General features: G+C 46.9%; 1 protein-coding gene across 7 annotated transcripts in view; it reads right to left on the reverse strand.

Annotated features, from left to right (window-relative positions):
- HMGCS1 (3-hydroxy-3-methylglutaryl-CoA synthase 1) overlaps positions 1 to 17,348 on the reverse strand; it is a 37,742-nt gene extending 20,394 nt beyond the window's left edge. For 2 of the 7 annotated variants that reach the window (XM_043514477.1, XM_043514476.1), the window contains exons 1-3: positions 7,016 to 7,537; positions 3,339 to 3,796; positions 2,085 to 2,210 (exon numbers count right to left, since the gene is read on the reverse strand). In XM_043514477.1, coding sequence (XP_043370412.1) covers positions 2,085 to 2,210; positions 3,339 to 3,796; positions 7,016 to 7,122 — 691 coding nt within the window. In that variant the 5' untranslated portion in view covers positions 7,123 to 7,537. Of the gene's footprint in view, positions 1 to 2,084; positions 2,211 to 3,338; positions 3,797 to 7,015; positions 7,538 to 7,615; positions 8,067 to 15,999; positions 16,042 to 17,184 lie in introns of those variants that run through there. The other 5 variants (XM_043514479.1, XM_038402602.2, XM_038402601.2 and 2 more) reach the window with 5 other exon arrangements.
- Between the last annotated feature and the right edge of the window lie 1,016 nt (positions 17,349 to 18,364).

Raw genomic sequence — 18,364 nt, forward strand, 5'->3', positions numbered from 1 at the left:
TCCAGTATCAGGCCCCAGTGTTATTCACAAAACTTTCACCTCAGCTGCTGCCAAACCCTCTAGATGTCTAAACTCACTTAGGGCCTGAATTTGTGCAGTAAAAGTTCCCTAGATGCCTATGTTTCTGTTTGAACATGTGAGCTGCAGCCCCACTCTAGACATCTTGATACCTAAGCCCCAGTGCGATTCATGAACTGGGGGGGAAAAACAGGCATTTCTCTACCTAACTCCCTTGTGGGGCCCAACTCAGCAGGTGTCCTCAGACCTCACCTACCATATCAGGCCCTATAAGCAGACATACACCAAACAGGCATTGGGGATGGGGGGGGGATGACCTCCCTCATGACTTTTAGCCCAATTAGGGTACTCACCTGGGTTGTCCCACCTCCACCAGAAGGGGAGAAAAGGGATTGGAATGTGGATCTGGCCCCTCTCAGGCGAGTTCCCTAACCACTGGGCTATTCTGATGTACAACTCCCTCAGTCTCTCCTACTGAAGGTATTCTATGGAGGATAAATAATTAGAGTAATTGCTGTAGAGGGACTGGATGCTGGGTCTATCACCTCCCAGGTGAACACTAACCACCGGGCTACAGAGTCATTCTTATACTTCGCTGTTCTCTCTGGCCCAATGACTCTTATTTATCCAAACTGGAACAATTTCAACAGGAGAGACTGAGGGAGGCCCACATCAGAATGTTCCAAAATGCAGGAGATTAGGGCACTCACCTGAGAGGTGAAAGATCCCTGTTCAAATCTCTTCTCCCACGCAGGTGGAGGGGACTTCAACTGGGGGAAAGAAAGTCTCCACACTCCAGCTGTGTACCTAGACCGCTGGGCTAAGAATCATAGGACTAGAAGGGACTTCAAAAGGTCATCTAATCCAGTCCCTTGCAATCAGGGCAGGACTAAGTATTACCTAGAGACCACCCCTGACAGGTGTTTGTCTAACCTCCTCTTAAAAATCTCCAGTGATGGAGATTCCACAACCTCCCTAGGCAATTTATTCTAGTGCTTAACCACCCTGACAGGAAGTTTTTCCTAATGTCAAACCTAAACCTCCCTTGCTGCAATTTAAGCCCATTGCTTTTTGTCCTATCCTCAGAAGTTAAGAAAAACAATTCTTCTCCCTCCTCCTTGTAACAACCTTTTATGTACTTGAAAACTGTTATGTCCCCTCGGTCTTCTCTTTTCCAGACTAAAGAAACCCAATTTTTTTCTAACCTTCCCTCACAGGTCATGTTTTCTAGTCCTTTAATCATTTTTGTTGCTCTTCTCTGGATTTTCTCCAATTTGTTCACATTTCCTGAAATGTGGTACCCAAAACTGGACATATTAGGCCTCAACTGGAGTATTCAGCGCAGAGTAGAGCAGAAAAATTACTTTTCGTGTCTTGCTTACCACACTCATGCTAATACATCCCAGAATGAGGTTTGCTTTTTTTTTTTTGCAAGTGTTATACTGTTGACTCATATTTAGCTTGTGGTCCATTATGACTCCTGGATCACGTTCCGCAGCACTCCTTCCTAGGCAATCATTTCCCATTTTGTATGTGTGCAACTGATTGTTCCTTCCTAAGTAGGATACTTTGCATTTGTCCTTATTGAATTTCATCCTATTTACTTCAGACCATTTCTCCACTTTGTCCAAAGGTGCCTCACCCAGGCTTTGTTAATCCCAGTAATTTTCTAGGCTCCTAGAAGTTGGGTGTGTGGACGTTCAGCATCACTATGCTTAAGTTCCTTCGTGAATCTACCCTATCCTGCCTGTAACAAGTCGATTTTCGTCATTTGACAGCCCTCCCCCCACTTGAGAAAACTGCACTGACAGACACTAGACTAGACAGTGCAGTCCTTGTATTTCCGTTGGTGAAACTCTGAAGGAAGGCAGGCAGTACCTCCTACTCTACCCGCAGGTGAATCCCGCCAGAAGCAGCAACAGGTCAGTCTAGACCAACAGAAGTTAATCTGGCTCCCTGGAGGCCTGGAACGATAGTAACTACAGTACAGGACATCCTGGAGATAAGGGTGTTCTGCAGGCCCCATATATAAAATATTCGTCTTAAAATCTTTCCACGAGACTCACCTCTCTCAAATATTAAAGGAGCATTTGGACCAATTAACATAGCAACAGCACCAGCTCCACCGGTTGGCCTGGCATTTCCAGTGGCATACACAGCTATGTCTCCAGCAACAACAAGCGCATAACGACCTGGAAAAGATAAGAAATAACTATGAAAAGTAGTCACTGGAAGCTTTATTTTTAGCTTGCAATGTTTAGTTTTTCAGTTTACAGGAAGAGATGGTTGCAGGATTGTGCAAACTCTAATCAGCTGACACTTCTCCAAATTTATTTCCATCTTTTATTTTCATTCCTTGGAGCATTCCAGATTTCCAAGAAAAGATCAGTGATAAGCATCTGTCTCAGAATCACTTTGTAAAGCATATAAAATACATTCTAATTTCACATTTCAACAAGGTGTAACCTAGACGTGCAAGTCATCTTGGAAGTATACATTTTCTGTCTAGCACGGTGGCAGGCAAACTTTTTGGCCTGAGGGCCACATCGGGTTTTGGAAATTGTATGGAGGGCCACTTAGGGAGGGCTGTGCCCCTGCCCCCTATCCACCCCCCCTTGCTTCTCGCCCCCTGATAGCCCCCTCCCAGGACCCCTTCCCCATCCACCCCCCCCAACTCCCTGCCTGCTCCATCCAATGCCCCCTCCTTCCTGACTGCCCCCCCAGACCCCTGCCCCCATTCAATCCCCCCACCCGTTCCCCGCCCTCTGACAGCCCCAATCCCACCTACAGCCCCACCCCTGACCACCCTGCCTTCTATCTAACTCCCCATGCCCCCTTACCATGCAGCACAGAGCACCGGTGGCTGGCGGCGCTACAGCCACGCTGCCCAGAGTGTTGCACTGATGTAGTGTAGTAAATTGCTCTTGGTAACTGCTACCAGTAGCACATTCCTACATGGAGCAATTTAATATACTACACTTGCAGCATGGCGCGCTGAGGCTGCGGGGTAGGAGGATCAGCAGGGGAGGGACTGAGGGCTAGCCACCCAGGCCAGGAGCTCAGGGTCCAGGCAAGAGGGTCCTGCGGGCTGTAGTCTGCCCACCTCTGGTCTAGCATAGGTTTCCTGGGAAATATCTCAAGTCCAGTGTCTGTTTTATTTAGCATTTTTTAACTACAGAAAAGGAAATCTTATAAATTATTTTTAAAAAGCTTAGTATCCAAGCACAAAGTTATGTGCTGTGTATTTAAGGTGGTTACTAGGAAGGATACTGGACAAAGACGTAAGATGTAGCTTTCAAATAAACAGACACCAAACTTACCATCCCAAGAACTGGACTCAACCCAGTTAACAGCATTAAAGATAGCAGCAGTGCCTCCATAGCATGCATTTGTTGTGTCAATCCCTTCTACATCTGTATTACCAGAATCCTCAAAGAGCTGCATCAGGACAGTCTTTACAGATTTTGACTTGTCAATGATTGTCTCTGTTCCAACTTCTAATCTCCCAATGCAATCATAGGAGAGACTGTTCCTCTCCATAAGCTTCTGTACCACAGTCAAGCAGAGTGAGTTGATATCCTCTCTATCTGAGCAGAATCCCATCTTCGATTGACCCAAGCCAATGGTGTACTTCCCAGCATCCACACCATCAAATGTTTCCAATTCTGTCTGGTCAACATACTGAGAAGGAAAATAGATCTCCAGGGCAACAATTCCCACATCTTTTGGCCAACAGGCTTCAGCATTCACAGGAAGAGACCCAGGCATTGTTGTAGAGCTTGGAGGAGGAGAAAAAACAAAACACCAAAACTTATTTGGACACATTCACTTTAATAAGTAATTGTGCAATAGACTTCTAATTTCCTACAAACTCCTTGAAAAACTATTTCCTACATATTCTATCCAATGCTGTTTGCTATGGCATGTCCTACCTGCTCATACCAATATGGAGTACTCATCTTCATTAGAGGTGCACTTCACAAACATGCTTAACTTCCCAATAGATATCATCTTTTTTTTTTTTAAGTGTAACTAATTTTAAATTTAAGGGGGGGGGGGGAAATCAATGTTTCTATTTATGTACTGCTAGTTATTTATTTTCTTCCCATTAGTGGATGCTTTGTACTTATTTTTTGATTTTGTAATTGTCAGTAGAATTTCTGGTTTAACACCATTAAGAATTTTTATAATTATTAAAAATACAAATTTAGTCCCTGAGGATGCAAACACTTATACATATTAATAAGCCCACTGAAGTCAACTGGATGATTCATGCAAGGATGAGTCTATCAACAGAAAGTAGGTACCAAGTAGAGGTCTGCCACATAACATTCACTTCTGAGCCATGGAAGCAGAAATTGGCTTTTCCTTTCCAGATTTATCAAATATTCAGGAAGGGAATCTAGCATATGCCTTCCAGATTTGAACACCCTCAAAATTCAGGAGTGCTCAAGCTCAGTTTAGGCTGCTGTTACTTCATTTCTCCCAAATCAAATATACTCATCCACTGTAATTTGCCGTAGAAAAATTAGGATAAAATTGAGCAACAAATGCTGGCATCTTCCCAGTGCTAACTAGGGTTGGAATTGCTATTTTCAACAACCATTATAATTTTTTTCGTTTTGTTTGTTTAAAAAGACAGTAATATTGCATTGGCAAATTCCCCACAGAAACAAAAGAGTGGAACAAAAGAATAACAAAGACACCTCAACTTTTCCTCATTTATGTAGGAAAGTCTTATAATATGATATCCTCCAGATATCCTCCAATCACACAAGCTGAAAATTGTTCCGCTTTACTGCAGTTTTGTAACCATGCGGGAACCAGTCCCGTCTGTGCTCTGTGCACAACCAAAATTCCTGCTGAATTCAGAAGTGGCTTGCTTTTGTGACCATACTACCTGATATTTTCAGCCCTTGTAAGCCAAGCAGTTTTACATTTGGGTGGGAATCCTCTCAGAAAAAGTTAGGTGCTGTAGGAGGTGTTACTTATTCACTAGGTAATGTGAGACCTTCCTGTTACAACAGTAAACCAGTGCAGCATAGAACGCACTTTGCTCCTAGAGTCTAGAATGGGGTCATTTGCTTCTATACACAGCCCATTAAAGACAATGAAAAGAATCCCACTCACTTCAATAGGCTTTGGACAGAACTGGTTATACTCCACTGTCTTCATAGGGTTCTGGTCCCACAGCAGAGGGGGGCCATGTGAGCTTGTTGCAGTGCTGCTGCTCAGGGGTGGGAACCCCCTGCAACTCCAGCCTCCAAAATCATTCAGGCTGACTTTCTGCTCGACTATGTGCTAGCTAAGGGGTGCGTAGGAATTGGTGGCCTCTGCTGCAGGTCATGGGCATCTCAGGTACTTAAAGCCATAACCTAGAGGAGGGAAGTGCCTCACTGCAGAGTCTGCAGCTGCCTAGAGACATCCTGAGGATTTAGAGTCCATAGTGCAGCTGTTGCAAAGTTCAAGCATGCTCAGCCTTGGAATTGCTACCCCTCCTTAGACTTGTAGCTACCACTATCTAAGGCTGGCCTCTGGCATTAGGCCCCATGGCTGTAGCCAGGGAAGTTGCAGGTGGCTCTGTGACTATTGGGGGCCATTAAGCTAGGAGCAGATAAAGAAACTGGAGTTAACCTCAAGGAACTGAGGTCACCCATAGGAAGGAATGCCAAGGGAAGCAGGGAAAGAAGAAGCAGGTCAGGCTTTCAGGGGAGAATAGCATCCAAGGTAGAAGGGAAACAGGCATGCGGAGAAATGGTGGTGGTGACCAAGGAGTAGACTAGTATGTAGATGGGAGCAGAGGGAGAAAGGCTGGTAACTTCAGGTTCCCAGGGGCTAAGTCCTCACTTTGGGGAAATGTGTTTGCAAGTGGCGTGTTCAAATGGCAGAATAGGTGCTGAGGGAGGCATCTGTCAGAACTGATCAGGTACCTGCTGGCTGTGAAACTTTATTGAGCCGAGACCAGAATCACATACAGAGACTGGTGACAGTGTGTGGTACTGGAGACATGGCTATAAAAGGTCTGAAGACGGAAGGAGAAATCTGTGGGGAGTTTCCCCTGATCACTATGAAAGTTCTGCTCACTGTGAACACTGGTAAACCAACATGGGTGTACAGCTTAATGAGAAAAACTGGGGGCTGAGGGAACTGTGTATGGCAACGCATATAGTCATGCAGAGGTATCTGATCAAAATGAAAAATGTCTCTGAGATTGAGTACCGGGTATACTATGGCACCAATGGCAATGCCACACCAGGCCTACACTCGGAGCCCACAATGACTACATAGGGGCCCACAAATATGTTTGACATCGGAGCCCACAAAAGGTTAATCCGGCCCTGCCCCGAGGGCAACTACTACATGTAGAAATTTTTGAAGTCAAATCTAGGTTAAGTAAACATGACACAGAATGTAATGATGCTAGTATTCTAATTGGTCTACTCAGGAGCAGAAACCCTTTCAGTTAGTCACCTCTTGAAAAATGCAAATCAGGGGATCTTTGCAGTACTGATGCCATCTTTATTGTTTAAAGTGTTTCCCTGTTAAATTAAACAAAACAAAATAGTACGCTGCAGTGACAATAGGTACCAACGTTTAATTTGTAATCTTGATTTTTTTAATTTCACATTCCTCCTGAAGACCTGTCATTACCCCTTACAGGCATGTGGATCAAGATGTGCAATATGGGGTGGGACCCATCAGCTCTCAGTGTCTAAAGAAATAAACATGGGACCCCTTTGTATCAGGAAGGCGACCAAAGCAGCCAATTCCATGAAGGCCTTTGGATCCCAGCCACCTGCCTACACATTGCCTCAGACAAGGCTGAGGTTTTGCTGACAGAATGTCAGAAAAACAAAAACAAAACCACCCCCCATACCTTGCCTCCTCTATAAAAGCCCCACTGTTAATAAATAATTAATACCTAGCTCTTTTATAGCACTTTTTATCACTAGCTCTCAGAGCATTTTACAAGACGACTTAGTGTCATTATCCCTATTTTACAGGGAAACAGAGGCAGAGTGGTGGACTTTCTTGCCCAAGGTCATCCAGCCCAGAGTTCCTGAGTCCTAAGCACAGCGCTCTGTCCACTGGGCAACATGGCATTCAGACAGTCCAGTATCCATCCTTGGGGTCCTTCTGACTCAGGGTTACTGGATGTCCCAAAACGGAGGCAACGCTCCCCCTCCCCCCCCGCGGCACTGCCATCGGCAAAGGGCAGAAAAGAGCAACAGCTGCACAGGACCCAGCCTCCCCACCGCCTCCGACTCACGCTTCGCACCCCCAGCGTCAGGCCGCGCTCCTGCCCCGGAGCCATGCGGCAAAGCCTGCCAAGCCCAGCCGGGGCAACAAGCCACCGCGCTGCGAGGTATCAGCCGGGGGCTCGGCTCCGCGCGGCACGGGGCAGATCCCGGCCCCCGGCGAGCGCGAGGCCCAGAGCCGCCGAAGGGGGCCCGCGGTCTGAGACGCCCCCCAGCAGGGCCCGGGGGCTCCAGCGCATCGGGATCTCGCCTGGGATAGGAAGCGGCTCCTCAGCCACCCCCGGGGTCTCCCGTCGCCCACCGCCCCCCTCCGCAGCGGCGCCCGCTCGCTCGCTTACACGTTACGGAATCCCATAGCCGTCCCGCAGAACGCGCCGGGCGGACAGACCCGAGTGCGCAGGCGCGCACACTACCGTCCTTGCGCGTGCCACCCAAATGCGCAGGCGCGCTGTTGCAGCAACCCACTGCAGCAGCGGCTGCCCCCAGCTGGCTACTCCCCCCTCCTGGTGCTGTGACGTAGCGCCGGTTACTGCTGCAGTGTAGAGGCTGTCCTGCCGGCCCGCGCGCGGGGAGCGCAGCCCCTGCTCTTTCTGGTGGGTGAGGGGCTGTGCGGGCCGCAGCCAGGCGCGCGCGCCGTGCTGCGGAGCTGCGCTGGGAGCGGGCACGGGCAGGGCGGCGTGGGCGAGAAGACAGACAAGCCCGGCAGCCTCCCCTTTGTTCGGTGTCCTGGGACTAGAGGGAGACAATAGCAGCCGCCGTAGGGGTGGGTGCGACACACCAGACGTGGATTGAGTAGCTGTTACCCAACCACAGCTGTACTTGTGGCACCTTAGAGACTAACACATTTATGTGAGCATAAGCTTTCCTGAGCTACAGCTCACTTCATCGGATGCATTTCCACCAAATGCATCCGATGAAGTGAGCTGTAGCTCACGAAAGCTTATGCTCACATAAATGTGTTAGTCTCTAAGGTGCCACAAGTCCTCCTTTTCTTTTTGCGAATACAGACTAACACGGCTGCTACGCTGAAACCAACCACAGCTGGTATTTCTGCTGCAGCCTGTGGGTCATCACACCGGAGTCCTGTTGGGAGGTGGAGGGGATCCCCAGCTAGCTGAGGCTGAAGCTTTCCCAACAGTAGGAGTCAAAGTGGAGGAAGCCTTTTTATTTTCATGGAAATAGAGGCTACGGATGCAGTCTGCGGTTTCCAATAAAAAGAGTCATCCACAGGAATGACAGACCATAGCACATGTTGAGTACTGTGTGCAGGTGCGGTTAGCCCATCTCAAAAAAGATATATTGGAATTGGAAAAGGTTCAGAAAAGGACAATGAAAATTATTAGGGGTATGGAACGGCTTCTATCTGAGGAGAGATTAATAAAACTGGGACTTTTCAACTTGGAAAAAAGATGACTAAGGGGATATGATAGAGGTCTACAAAATCATGACGGGTGTGGAAAAAGTAAACAAAGTGATCTTTACTCCTCATAACAAGAGCTAGGAGTCACCAAATTAAATTAATAGGCAGCGGTTTAAAACAAATAAAAAAGGTATTCCTTCACACAGTGCACAGTCAACCTGTGGAACTCCTTGCCAGAGGCTGTTATAAAGGCCAAGACTACAACAGGGTTCAAAAAAAGAACTAGATAAGTTAATGGATGATAGCTCCGCAATGGCTATTAGCCAGGATGGGCAGGGATGGTGTCCCTAGCCTCTGTTTGCCAGAAGCTAGGAATGGGTGACAGGGGATGGCTCACTTGATTTTCTGTTCTGTTCATTCCCTCTGAAGCACTTGGCATTGGCTCTAGTATAGCCATTCTTGTGTATGGTTTCAGAGTAGCAGCCGTGTTAGTCTGTATTCACAAAAAGAAAAGGAGTACTTGTGGCACCTTAGAGACTAACAAATTTATCTGAGCGTAAGCTTTCGTGAGCTACAGCTCACTTCATTGGATGCATTTGGTGGAAAATACAGAGGGGAGATTTATATACACACACAGAACATGAAACAATGGGTTTTATCATACACACTGTAAGGAGAGTGATCACTTAAAATGAGCCATCACTAGCAGCAGGGGAGAGAAGGGAGGAAAACCTTTCATGATGACAAGCAAGGTAGGCTATTTCCAGCAGTTAACAAGAATATCAGAGGAACAGTGGGGGGTGGGGTGGGAGGGAGAAATACCATGGGGAAATAGTTTTACTTTGTGTAATGACTCATCCATTCCCAGTCTCTATTCAAGCCTAAGTTAATTGTATCCAGTTTGCAAATTAATTCCAATTCAGCAGTCTCTCCTTGGAGTCTGTTTTTGAAGTTTTTTTGTTGAAGGATAGCCACCCTCAGGTCTGTAATTGAGTGACCAGAGAGATTGAAGTGCTCTCCGACTGCTTTATGAATGTTATAATTCTTGACGTCTGATTTCTGTCCATTCATTCTTTTATGTAGAGACTGTCCAGTTTGACCAATGTACATGGCAGAGGGGCATTGCTGGCACATGATGGCATATATCATATTGGTAGATGCGCAGGTGAACGAACCTCTGATAGTGTGGCTGATGTGATTAGGCCCTATGATGGTGTCCCCTGAATAGATATGTGGACAGAGTTGGCAACGGGCTTTGTTGCAAGGATAGGTTCCTGGGTTAGTGGTTCTGTTGTGTGGTGTGTGGTTGCTGGTGAGTATTTGCTTCAGATTGGGAGGCTGTCTGTAAGCAAGGACTGGCCTGTCTCCCAAGATCTGTGAGAGTGATGGGTTGTCCTTCAGGATAGGTTGTAGATCCTTGGAGAGGTTGGAGAGGTTTTAGTTGGGGACTGAAGGTGATGGCCTAACAATTTCCATCCCACCATCAACCTCAGCCTGGACCAGTCCACACAAGAGATCCACTTCCTGGACACTACGGTGCTAATAAGCAACGGTCACATAAACACCACCCTATATCGGAAACCTACTGACCCCTATTCCTACCTACATGCCTCTAGCTTTCATCCAGATCATACCACACAATCCATTGTCTACAGCCAAGCTCTACGATATAACCGCATTTGCTCCAACCCCTCAGACAGAGACAAACACCTACAAGATCTCTGTCATGCATTCCTACAACTACAATACCCACCTGCTGAAGTGAAAAAACAGACTGACAGAGCCAGAAGAGTACCCAGAAGTCACCTACTACAGGACAGGTCCAACAAAGAAAATAACAGAACGCCACTAGCCATCACCTTCAGTCCCCAACTAAAACCTCTCCCACGCTTGTCACCATGAAAGGTTTTCCTCCCTTCCCCCCCCTGCTGCTGGTGATGGCTCATCTTAAGTGATAACTCTCCTTACAGTGTGTATGATAAAACCCATTGTTTCATGTTCTGTGTGTGTGTATATAAATCTCCCCTCTGTATTTTCCACCAAATGCATCCGATGAAGTGAGCTGTAGCTCATGAAAGCTTATGCTCAAATAAATGTGTTAGTCTCTAAGGTGCCACAAGTACTCCTATTCTTATATATGTCCAGGGTGTAGTGCTATGCTGTGAAGTGCAGGCTGCACCTGGATCCTACAGAAACATGGGGTGTAGATGAGCCACCACTGCGTGTAGTAGGGACAAGGATCAGCACATTTTCCTCCTCCCCTGATTTCATTCCAAGAAGAAAATAGTAGCCTGACCTGAACAGGCTAGGATGTGGCAAGGTGATTAGGCACTGTAAAAGTTAGAGGTAGGTTATGTCTCTCAAGCTTTTTGATACCAGGGACTGGCTTGCTGCTTTCCTAAACTGTGTCCGGGAGATTTCTGGGACTGGCATTGATCTATAGACCAGGTGTTGAGAAACTGAGGTCTAAGTCCCTGACCACCTAAATAAGAAGGTGTGATTCCTGCTGTGAGGCACTGACACTCTCCATTAGACAGAGAGGGCAAGTAGGAATAAACAGGGAGGGGAAAGGCTGAGGTACAACACAGGTTAGAACAAGATTTGTTTAGCTGAGGTGAATTTATCACACAGTACAGGTAGGTATTACTACATAAAGGGAAGGCACAGACTTGTCTTTATGAGAAAGTTGCATGGATAGAATCCAATTTGTTAATTTAAACCTATAGTGCCGCATTTAGGCTTGATCTACATTAGATGGTTAGGGTGACATAAGCTGTTTCACATTAACCTAGCTGTGGAAGTATCTTCACTTACATTTGGCTCCTGTCCAGGTAAGTGCCTTTCTACACTGTTTTAGAAACACCACCTCTCCGAGCAGCACAGAATCACAGTCAAGGTAATTAGGTCTACGCAATGTCAGTGTAGACACTGCATTGCTTAAGTCAACTGTTACTGGCCTGTAGGAGCCATCCTACAATGCCTCCCACTGACAATACAATTGATACAAGCACTCCTGGTGAGGGCATGCACTGTGGACACAGAGCTACACGTGCACACGCAGAAGCAATTTAATAACTGTGGTGGCTGTAAGCTGACATAAGTTAGGTTGACACAATTTTGTAGTGTAGATTTGGCCTTTGGCCATGATCCTGCAACCATTTATACAGGTTCTTATTTTGACTACTTAATTTGAATAGTCCCCTTTAAGTCAATAGTTCTACTGAAAGTATGTGTTTGTAGCACTGGAGTTTTAGTTTAGAGTAAGAGTGCTTTGTGGACTTGTTATACATAGACTGGGAGCAGGTTGAGTTAAGTGACAAAACACAACACAAAGAAAGACTACTCAAACCAAAACAGGAATGACCACAGAGGGATTTAGAGAAAAAAGGAGTACGTGTGGCACCTTAGAGACTAACAAATTTATTAGAGCATAAGCTTTTGTGAGCTACAGTTCACTTCATCAGCATCTGTACTCCTTTTCTTTTTACGGATACAGACTAACACGGCTGCTACTCTGAAACTGGATTTAGAGAAGTTATACTAGTTCAATTTGCCCATTTAGTTGCTACCCAAAAGACAGATATAAATACTCAGATGCATTTATTACTTTGTAAACATGAAACCAGAGGTTTGTTACTTAAGAACTGGTTGGTTTTATGATTAGAAGCAACTGCATAGGATACCTGGAAAAGAAAGTGCATCAGGGCAAAGTTATTTTAAAGTGATACTAAGTAGTACCAACTGTTTAATAGTGTTGTTTTCCACCTGCTAAGTTTGCTTGGCATGCATTTTGGCAGCACTAAAATAATTTAATAGTTATAACTTTTATGTAAGTTGCTAATCAGTCTAAATTACTCAAGTTTTATTCAACAGGTTTAAAATTAGTTTGTCAGTAGTTCAGATATTGTTCCTTTAGCTTATCCTTGAAGTGCTTGCTAGTACTGCAGTAAACTCAGGTTTATATATTTCTGAGTCCCAGCGAAGTGAAATGGGATACTGGCTTCACCTCAGTGAAAGATTAAGTCACAATAGTGTCCCCTAGTCTGAAATATTAATTGGCATGTTTATGCTATAAGAATGCAAAGCAGAAGTAGGTCGCATAAACTAATAAAAAGCACTGTTTTTGTAGTATATCTAATCTGACAAACCCCAAATTGAAATCAATCATTAATTAGGCTGTCTATCAGAACAGATTCTGTATGGATAGAGTTGACAAGCAAACTGGTTCTAGCCCATCCTCTAGTCAACCGAGGATGGCTAAAGATTGGTTTGATTGAAGCCTGCCACATAACAAAATGCCGTTTCCTCAGTTGTAACACTGAGTAGGAACAAGACTCCCTGAATAGGAAACGTCAGTGGTAAAATAAATTTCAGTTGCAAAACTGTTCGAATCAGAAGTAATGCAATGACTATTAACAGTATTGCTGTCCTGCCATCTGAAGTGAGTCCATGCCTTAAGCTATATGGTCATGGATAAACAGCATTTAAAGACAAAACACTATACACAAGATGGAGCTCAAATAACTCCCATTGTTGTAGTTTAAGTTATCAAGATAGAAAAACAATCTTCAGCTAAAATGCTGTTTCATGTCAAAGACAAGACTATTTTGATACCAGAGTTGTTGCTATAACAATACCAAGAAAGCCTGCACATCTCAGAGGATTGAAAGGTCATTAATCCACTTTCACTTCTGTTCAAATCCAACGTACATTGATAGTGATCAAAAAGTCTTTGCCATCTGACAGGTCTGCAGTGGAAGAAACTGGCAAAACAGTTCATTTCCAGTTGCTGTTGCACAGTTCTCCACATCACAACTGGTACCCTTATTGATAATATCAGCAAAGATCATAGGGCAGACTAACTAGGGTGGTTGGCAAGTGGCCTGTGTTTTTCTCTAGATGGGAGAACTGAAAAAACTGAAAAAAACCTGAAAAAACCCCAACTGAAAAAAAAATTATTTATAGGATAGATGGAGACCAGTGGAAATCTGTACGAGTGAAAAGTCATATCTAGTGTAACCTGCGCTTGTAGCATAGCATCCTGGCCCATGACCCAGACAATCAACACTTGAGAAAGACCAAAGTATGAGTTATGGAAACTGAGCTACCCTCTAACTCAGGGGTAGGCAAACTTTTTGGCCCGAGGGCCACATCTGGGCATGGAAATTGTATGGCAGGCCGTGAATGCTCACAAAATTGGGAGTTGGAGTGCGGGAGAGGGCTCCAGCTGGGGGTGCAGGCTCTCGGGTGGGGCCAGAAATGAGAAATTCAGAGTGTGGGAGGGGGCTCCAGGCTGGGGCAGGGAGTTTGGGTGCAGGCTTTGGGGTGGGGCTGGGGTGAGGGTTCTGGGGTGCCAGAGGGCTCTCCAGACTGGAACTGAGGGGTTCAGAGGGCAGGAGGGGGATCAGGACTGGGCCAGGGGGTTGGGGCGCAGGGCATCAGGGTGAAGGCTATGGGCAGTGCTTACCTCAAGCAGCTCCCAGAAGCAGCACCATGTCCCTCCTCCAGCTCCTATGCAGAGGCACAGCCCGGTGGCTCTGAGCGCTGCTCTGTCCACAGGCACCGCTCCTGCGGCTCCCAGTGGCCATGGTTCCCAATGGGAGATGTGGGGGTGGCGCTTGGGGCGGGGCAGTGTGCGGAGCCCCCTGGCTGCCCCTACGTGTAGGAGCCAGAGTGGGGACATGCCACTTCTCTGGGAGCTGCATGGAGTGGGGCAAGCTCCCGACCCTGCTCCCCCACTGGAGTGCCAGAGTAGGGCAAGCCCCAGACCCTGCTCCCTGGCAGATGCTCGAGGGCCAGATTAAAATGTCTGGAGGGCCGGATGCGGCCCCCGAGCCATAGTTTGCCCACTCCTGCTCTAACTCCTACTACAAGCATTCCCTTCAGGAATGGAATGAGGCCCATTAACAGAAAAGTATGGGTTGGGTAGGGTAAATTATAGTGCTGCTTGTAATGTTCCTATTCTGTGGTAGGAAGACTTCAGCCTTCATGAGTGAATGTTCAGCATTTTTCAGACCAGCTTTATTCACAAGGACAGCGATATTAAATTAAGTTTTGTATTAACAGGCCAGACAGACAAGATGACACAACTCAAACCAAACCTGATGCCTGTAATAACTCTTAGAACAATTCTAAAACAGGCAGCCAAACGAGTTCCGAGAAAGATTAGTGCCATCAGTATCAAAAGGAATTTGTGGCATTGATGATAATTAGTTATGTTCCCTCACACTACTAGAAGGCCTTTTTTAAAGAATTCCCTTGGAGGCATAATATGGCAAAGCACAACAGTCCTTGCCTTGGCTGCAAAATGCTACTAGCTCAGTTTTTCCATAATGGGAGAGACATCACATGGTGGCATGCATTGTATTGTTTTTTAAATTAGAGTGAGCTCCGCTAGTTTGCTTGAGATCATTCTCTAGATTTTTCAGATTATTTTTTTTTAAATTTCTTTCTTTGACAGGACAGAGTCTCCTGAAAGCTACAAAACAGAATAAGAATTCATATCTTTGGTTCTTGAGGGCAACACAATTAGTCATTCACTTTTTTCCTTTTATTCCTGAAATGTTTCATAAATAAAACACTCAAAAACTATTATTTTCATTTCTGAAGAAATACTGCTATGATGAATTTGATAATCAGTTAATATGCCCTTTAACTTAATGTAGTTCCTTTCTCCACCTATTTCAAAATATATTTAATCCGTGTGCATTGAATACTGCATGTACTACTAGCCACTGAACAGACCACCAATTGGTATTTCTGCCAAACATATGAAAAAGGTTATCTTCAGATATTCAAAGATTTTAAGAAAGCTGCTGCTAGACCATGAAGTGTTCATGAGATGCAGCACTCTTCTGGTTACAGCTCAGGTTTTAGGCAGCAGTATTCATTCATAAAAAGAAGTGCAGTGCATGTACAATTTCACATGTCTTTTCAAGCTCAGAAAATAATTAGGAAATAAGAATTTCTCAGAGAAATATTCTCTCTTCCCATAGCAGGTTTTACATTGCTAATGTAGCAAATACAGGATTTCAGTTATTAAAAAGCCCCTTGCATAGTAATATACAGGCACAATTCTGTGATTGGGTTTGATCCTGCAAAGAGCTGGTCACTTGCCAGAGTGAGAAGAGAAGAAAAGAAAGGGAGAGAGAGACTTAATAGCAAGCCTACTACTGTATATGATCAATGGTAAAGAGGGCTGAAGTAAGGAGATGGAAGAAAATTGGTTTGGGGACCTGGAGTTCTGACCACAGTGAAGTGAAGCAATAACAAATGTATTTAGTGCACACACAACGCTAATAGGGTAGGAAGAGAGTCAGTGACATTATCCACTAAGTCATGCCTTGCACGGCTTTTGATTACCTGGTCACTTCAGTTCCTGAATCACTGAAACCAGCTACATTTCTAGAGTTTATGTAGAAAAGACATTTAGGGAGAAAAATAGTTAAGCTACATGTTTTAATGTGACTGAATTTCAGTAGGACAGTGCCTCCAACTCCTTTGATTTATTTCTTTTTCAAGTCATACAAAAATCCCTTCAATTTTCTGCCTCCAAAAACCCCATACACCTGCAGGCAAAATTCCCAGTAACATCAGTGGGACATTCACACCCAGATGAATCAAAGATAGTCTATGGGAATCTATAGTTTTATCCACGGAACCGCATTCTGTGGAGCTTCTGGCCGCACAGACACCATGCAGTAAAAGGTTTCAGAGTAGCAGCCGTGTTAGTCTGTATTCGCAAAAAGAAAAGGAGTACTTGTGGCACCTTAGAGACTAACCAATTTATTAGAGCATAAGCTTTCGTGAGCTACAGCTCACTTCATCGGATGCATGCAGTAAAAGACTGTCCTGTACCTTAGAGTGGTAGCCATTGCGAATACTAGGGCAGTGACTGCTGTCCTATGCGCCTGTACAAGCCTAGCACATTTTGTGTAGCCCGATAATACACAAAAACCACCACCATAGCCTGGTTGGCATAGAGCCCTTATTTTCATAGTATCTTTCTATAGCTGCCTTGTTCCGCTAGTGAGGCATTGTCTAAATCTACGAAGGACACCTATTACTGACAAGTCCAAGGATGTGTGAACCTATCAGGGTACCTGGGCAGGGCAGGCACCGCGGGGTCGGGGTGAACCATTCTGGGCTACCGGCTCCTTGGCAGGCCAGACACGGAGAGTCACCGTTTAATCCAGCCACAGACCCGGCAGCCAGGCGCAGGGCAGCGCCCCCCCCCCCGGTGCGATGCAGCTGGGCGCCCCTGGCAGGCGAGGAGATGTCACACGGCGCTGATGGGTGGCCCCCAGGCGCCTGCACCCAGCCCACCACCGCAGCTCCGGGGCCGCTCGCTCCCCTCAGCCCCTGCCCAGCCCGCCGGGGGGCTGCGCTCACTGGAACGGCGGGAAGCCGGACGGAGCCGGACGGGGGCGCGGATGCCGCAGCTCCCCAGCAAGCCCCTGCGCGGGTCCCAGCCCCGAGCGGAGCCGGACATCTCAGTCCCGCCCCCCCCGGCGAGCGGCTGAGGATGCGCCTCTGCCCAGCTCTCACCTGCGCGATGCGACGGTCCCGGCTACCCGCTTAATCCTCTCTCTCCCTCAGCCACTGGATGGGGCACGGGAGCAGGAGCGGGCCTTTAAACCAGCTCCGCCGCCCAAGCGCTCGCTTGAAACGTGAGCGGCAGCTCGGCCGCCCAATCAGAGTCCCCCGTCGCAGGGTACCCTCTTTGTCACCACTCCCAACCAGTCTTCGGACCGGGAGGCGGGTGGCGCTGGCGCATGGTGTGAGAATGTGACGCGGCCTGGGCAGATTGCTGTTCGCCAATGGGAGCGCGGCTCAGGGAGAGGCCGTCCAATGGGAACTCGGCGCAGAGCCCAGCTGACCAATGGGAGGCGTGCTGCTGACTGCGGGTGAGGGTAGTGTGGCCGCGCGGGGTCCCTGGCGCACAGAGCAGGATGTTACCTAGCAACGGGAGTGAGTCTCAGCCCAGGCAGAGGGAAGCCAGAGCCTCACGTCACCTTACGGGGAGAGGCGCGCCCCTGGGGGGGTGAGGGGAGCTATGGGAGCTCTAGGGTCCCAGAGCAGGGCCCTGGGTGGAGAAAGGCCGCTATGGGGGAATGGAGCTGCCATAAAGGTGGATAGGGTCAGGAGGTGGCAGGCAGGGGGATGGAGGGAGGGTTGGATGGATCGTGGAGATGGATGGGGCACAGGCTTCCTTAGCGAAGGGATGGACCAGGGACTCCCAAAGGTGAGAGGAATAGCAGTGGGTGGGGGTGGAGGCAGGCACCAAGCATAATTTCTGTGAGTTTAACATGAGGGTTGTTAGGCACCTAAATGCCCTAAATCTTATAGGCACCTGTGTCCCAGTTTGGATCTGCAGAACTCCTGCCAAACCCTGTAGGTGCCTAAAAATACTCAGAGCCTAAGTTTTTCAGAGCAAAAGTTCTCCAAGCGTTTATGTTCTTGCCTCTGGGCCTGTGTACTGCTGCTTCCCTATAGGCATCCAAATGCCTAGATCCCTGCCTAAGCCCCAAAGTAATTCAGAAACTGCGGGAAGACAGACATTTGGCTGCCTAACTCACATGCAAGGCCCAATCTGGTAGATGTACTTAGAGGTCACCTATCAGATCAGCTCCCAGTCATAATACCAGGTTGGAGGGGAAGAGGTGGTGCACACACCATAACTTTTATTCCAGCAGTCAGATCATTTACTGGGAACATGGGAGACCCA

This window comes from Dermochelys coriacea, chromosome 5, assembly GCF_009764565.3.
Source record: "Dermochelys coriacea isolate rDerCor1 chromosome 5, rDerCor1.pri.v4, whole genome shotgun sequence".
Classification (NCBI taxonomy): domain Eukaryota; kingdom Metazoa; phylum Chordata; order Testudines; family Dermochelyidae; genus Dermochelys; species Dermochelys coriacea.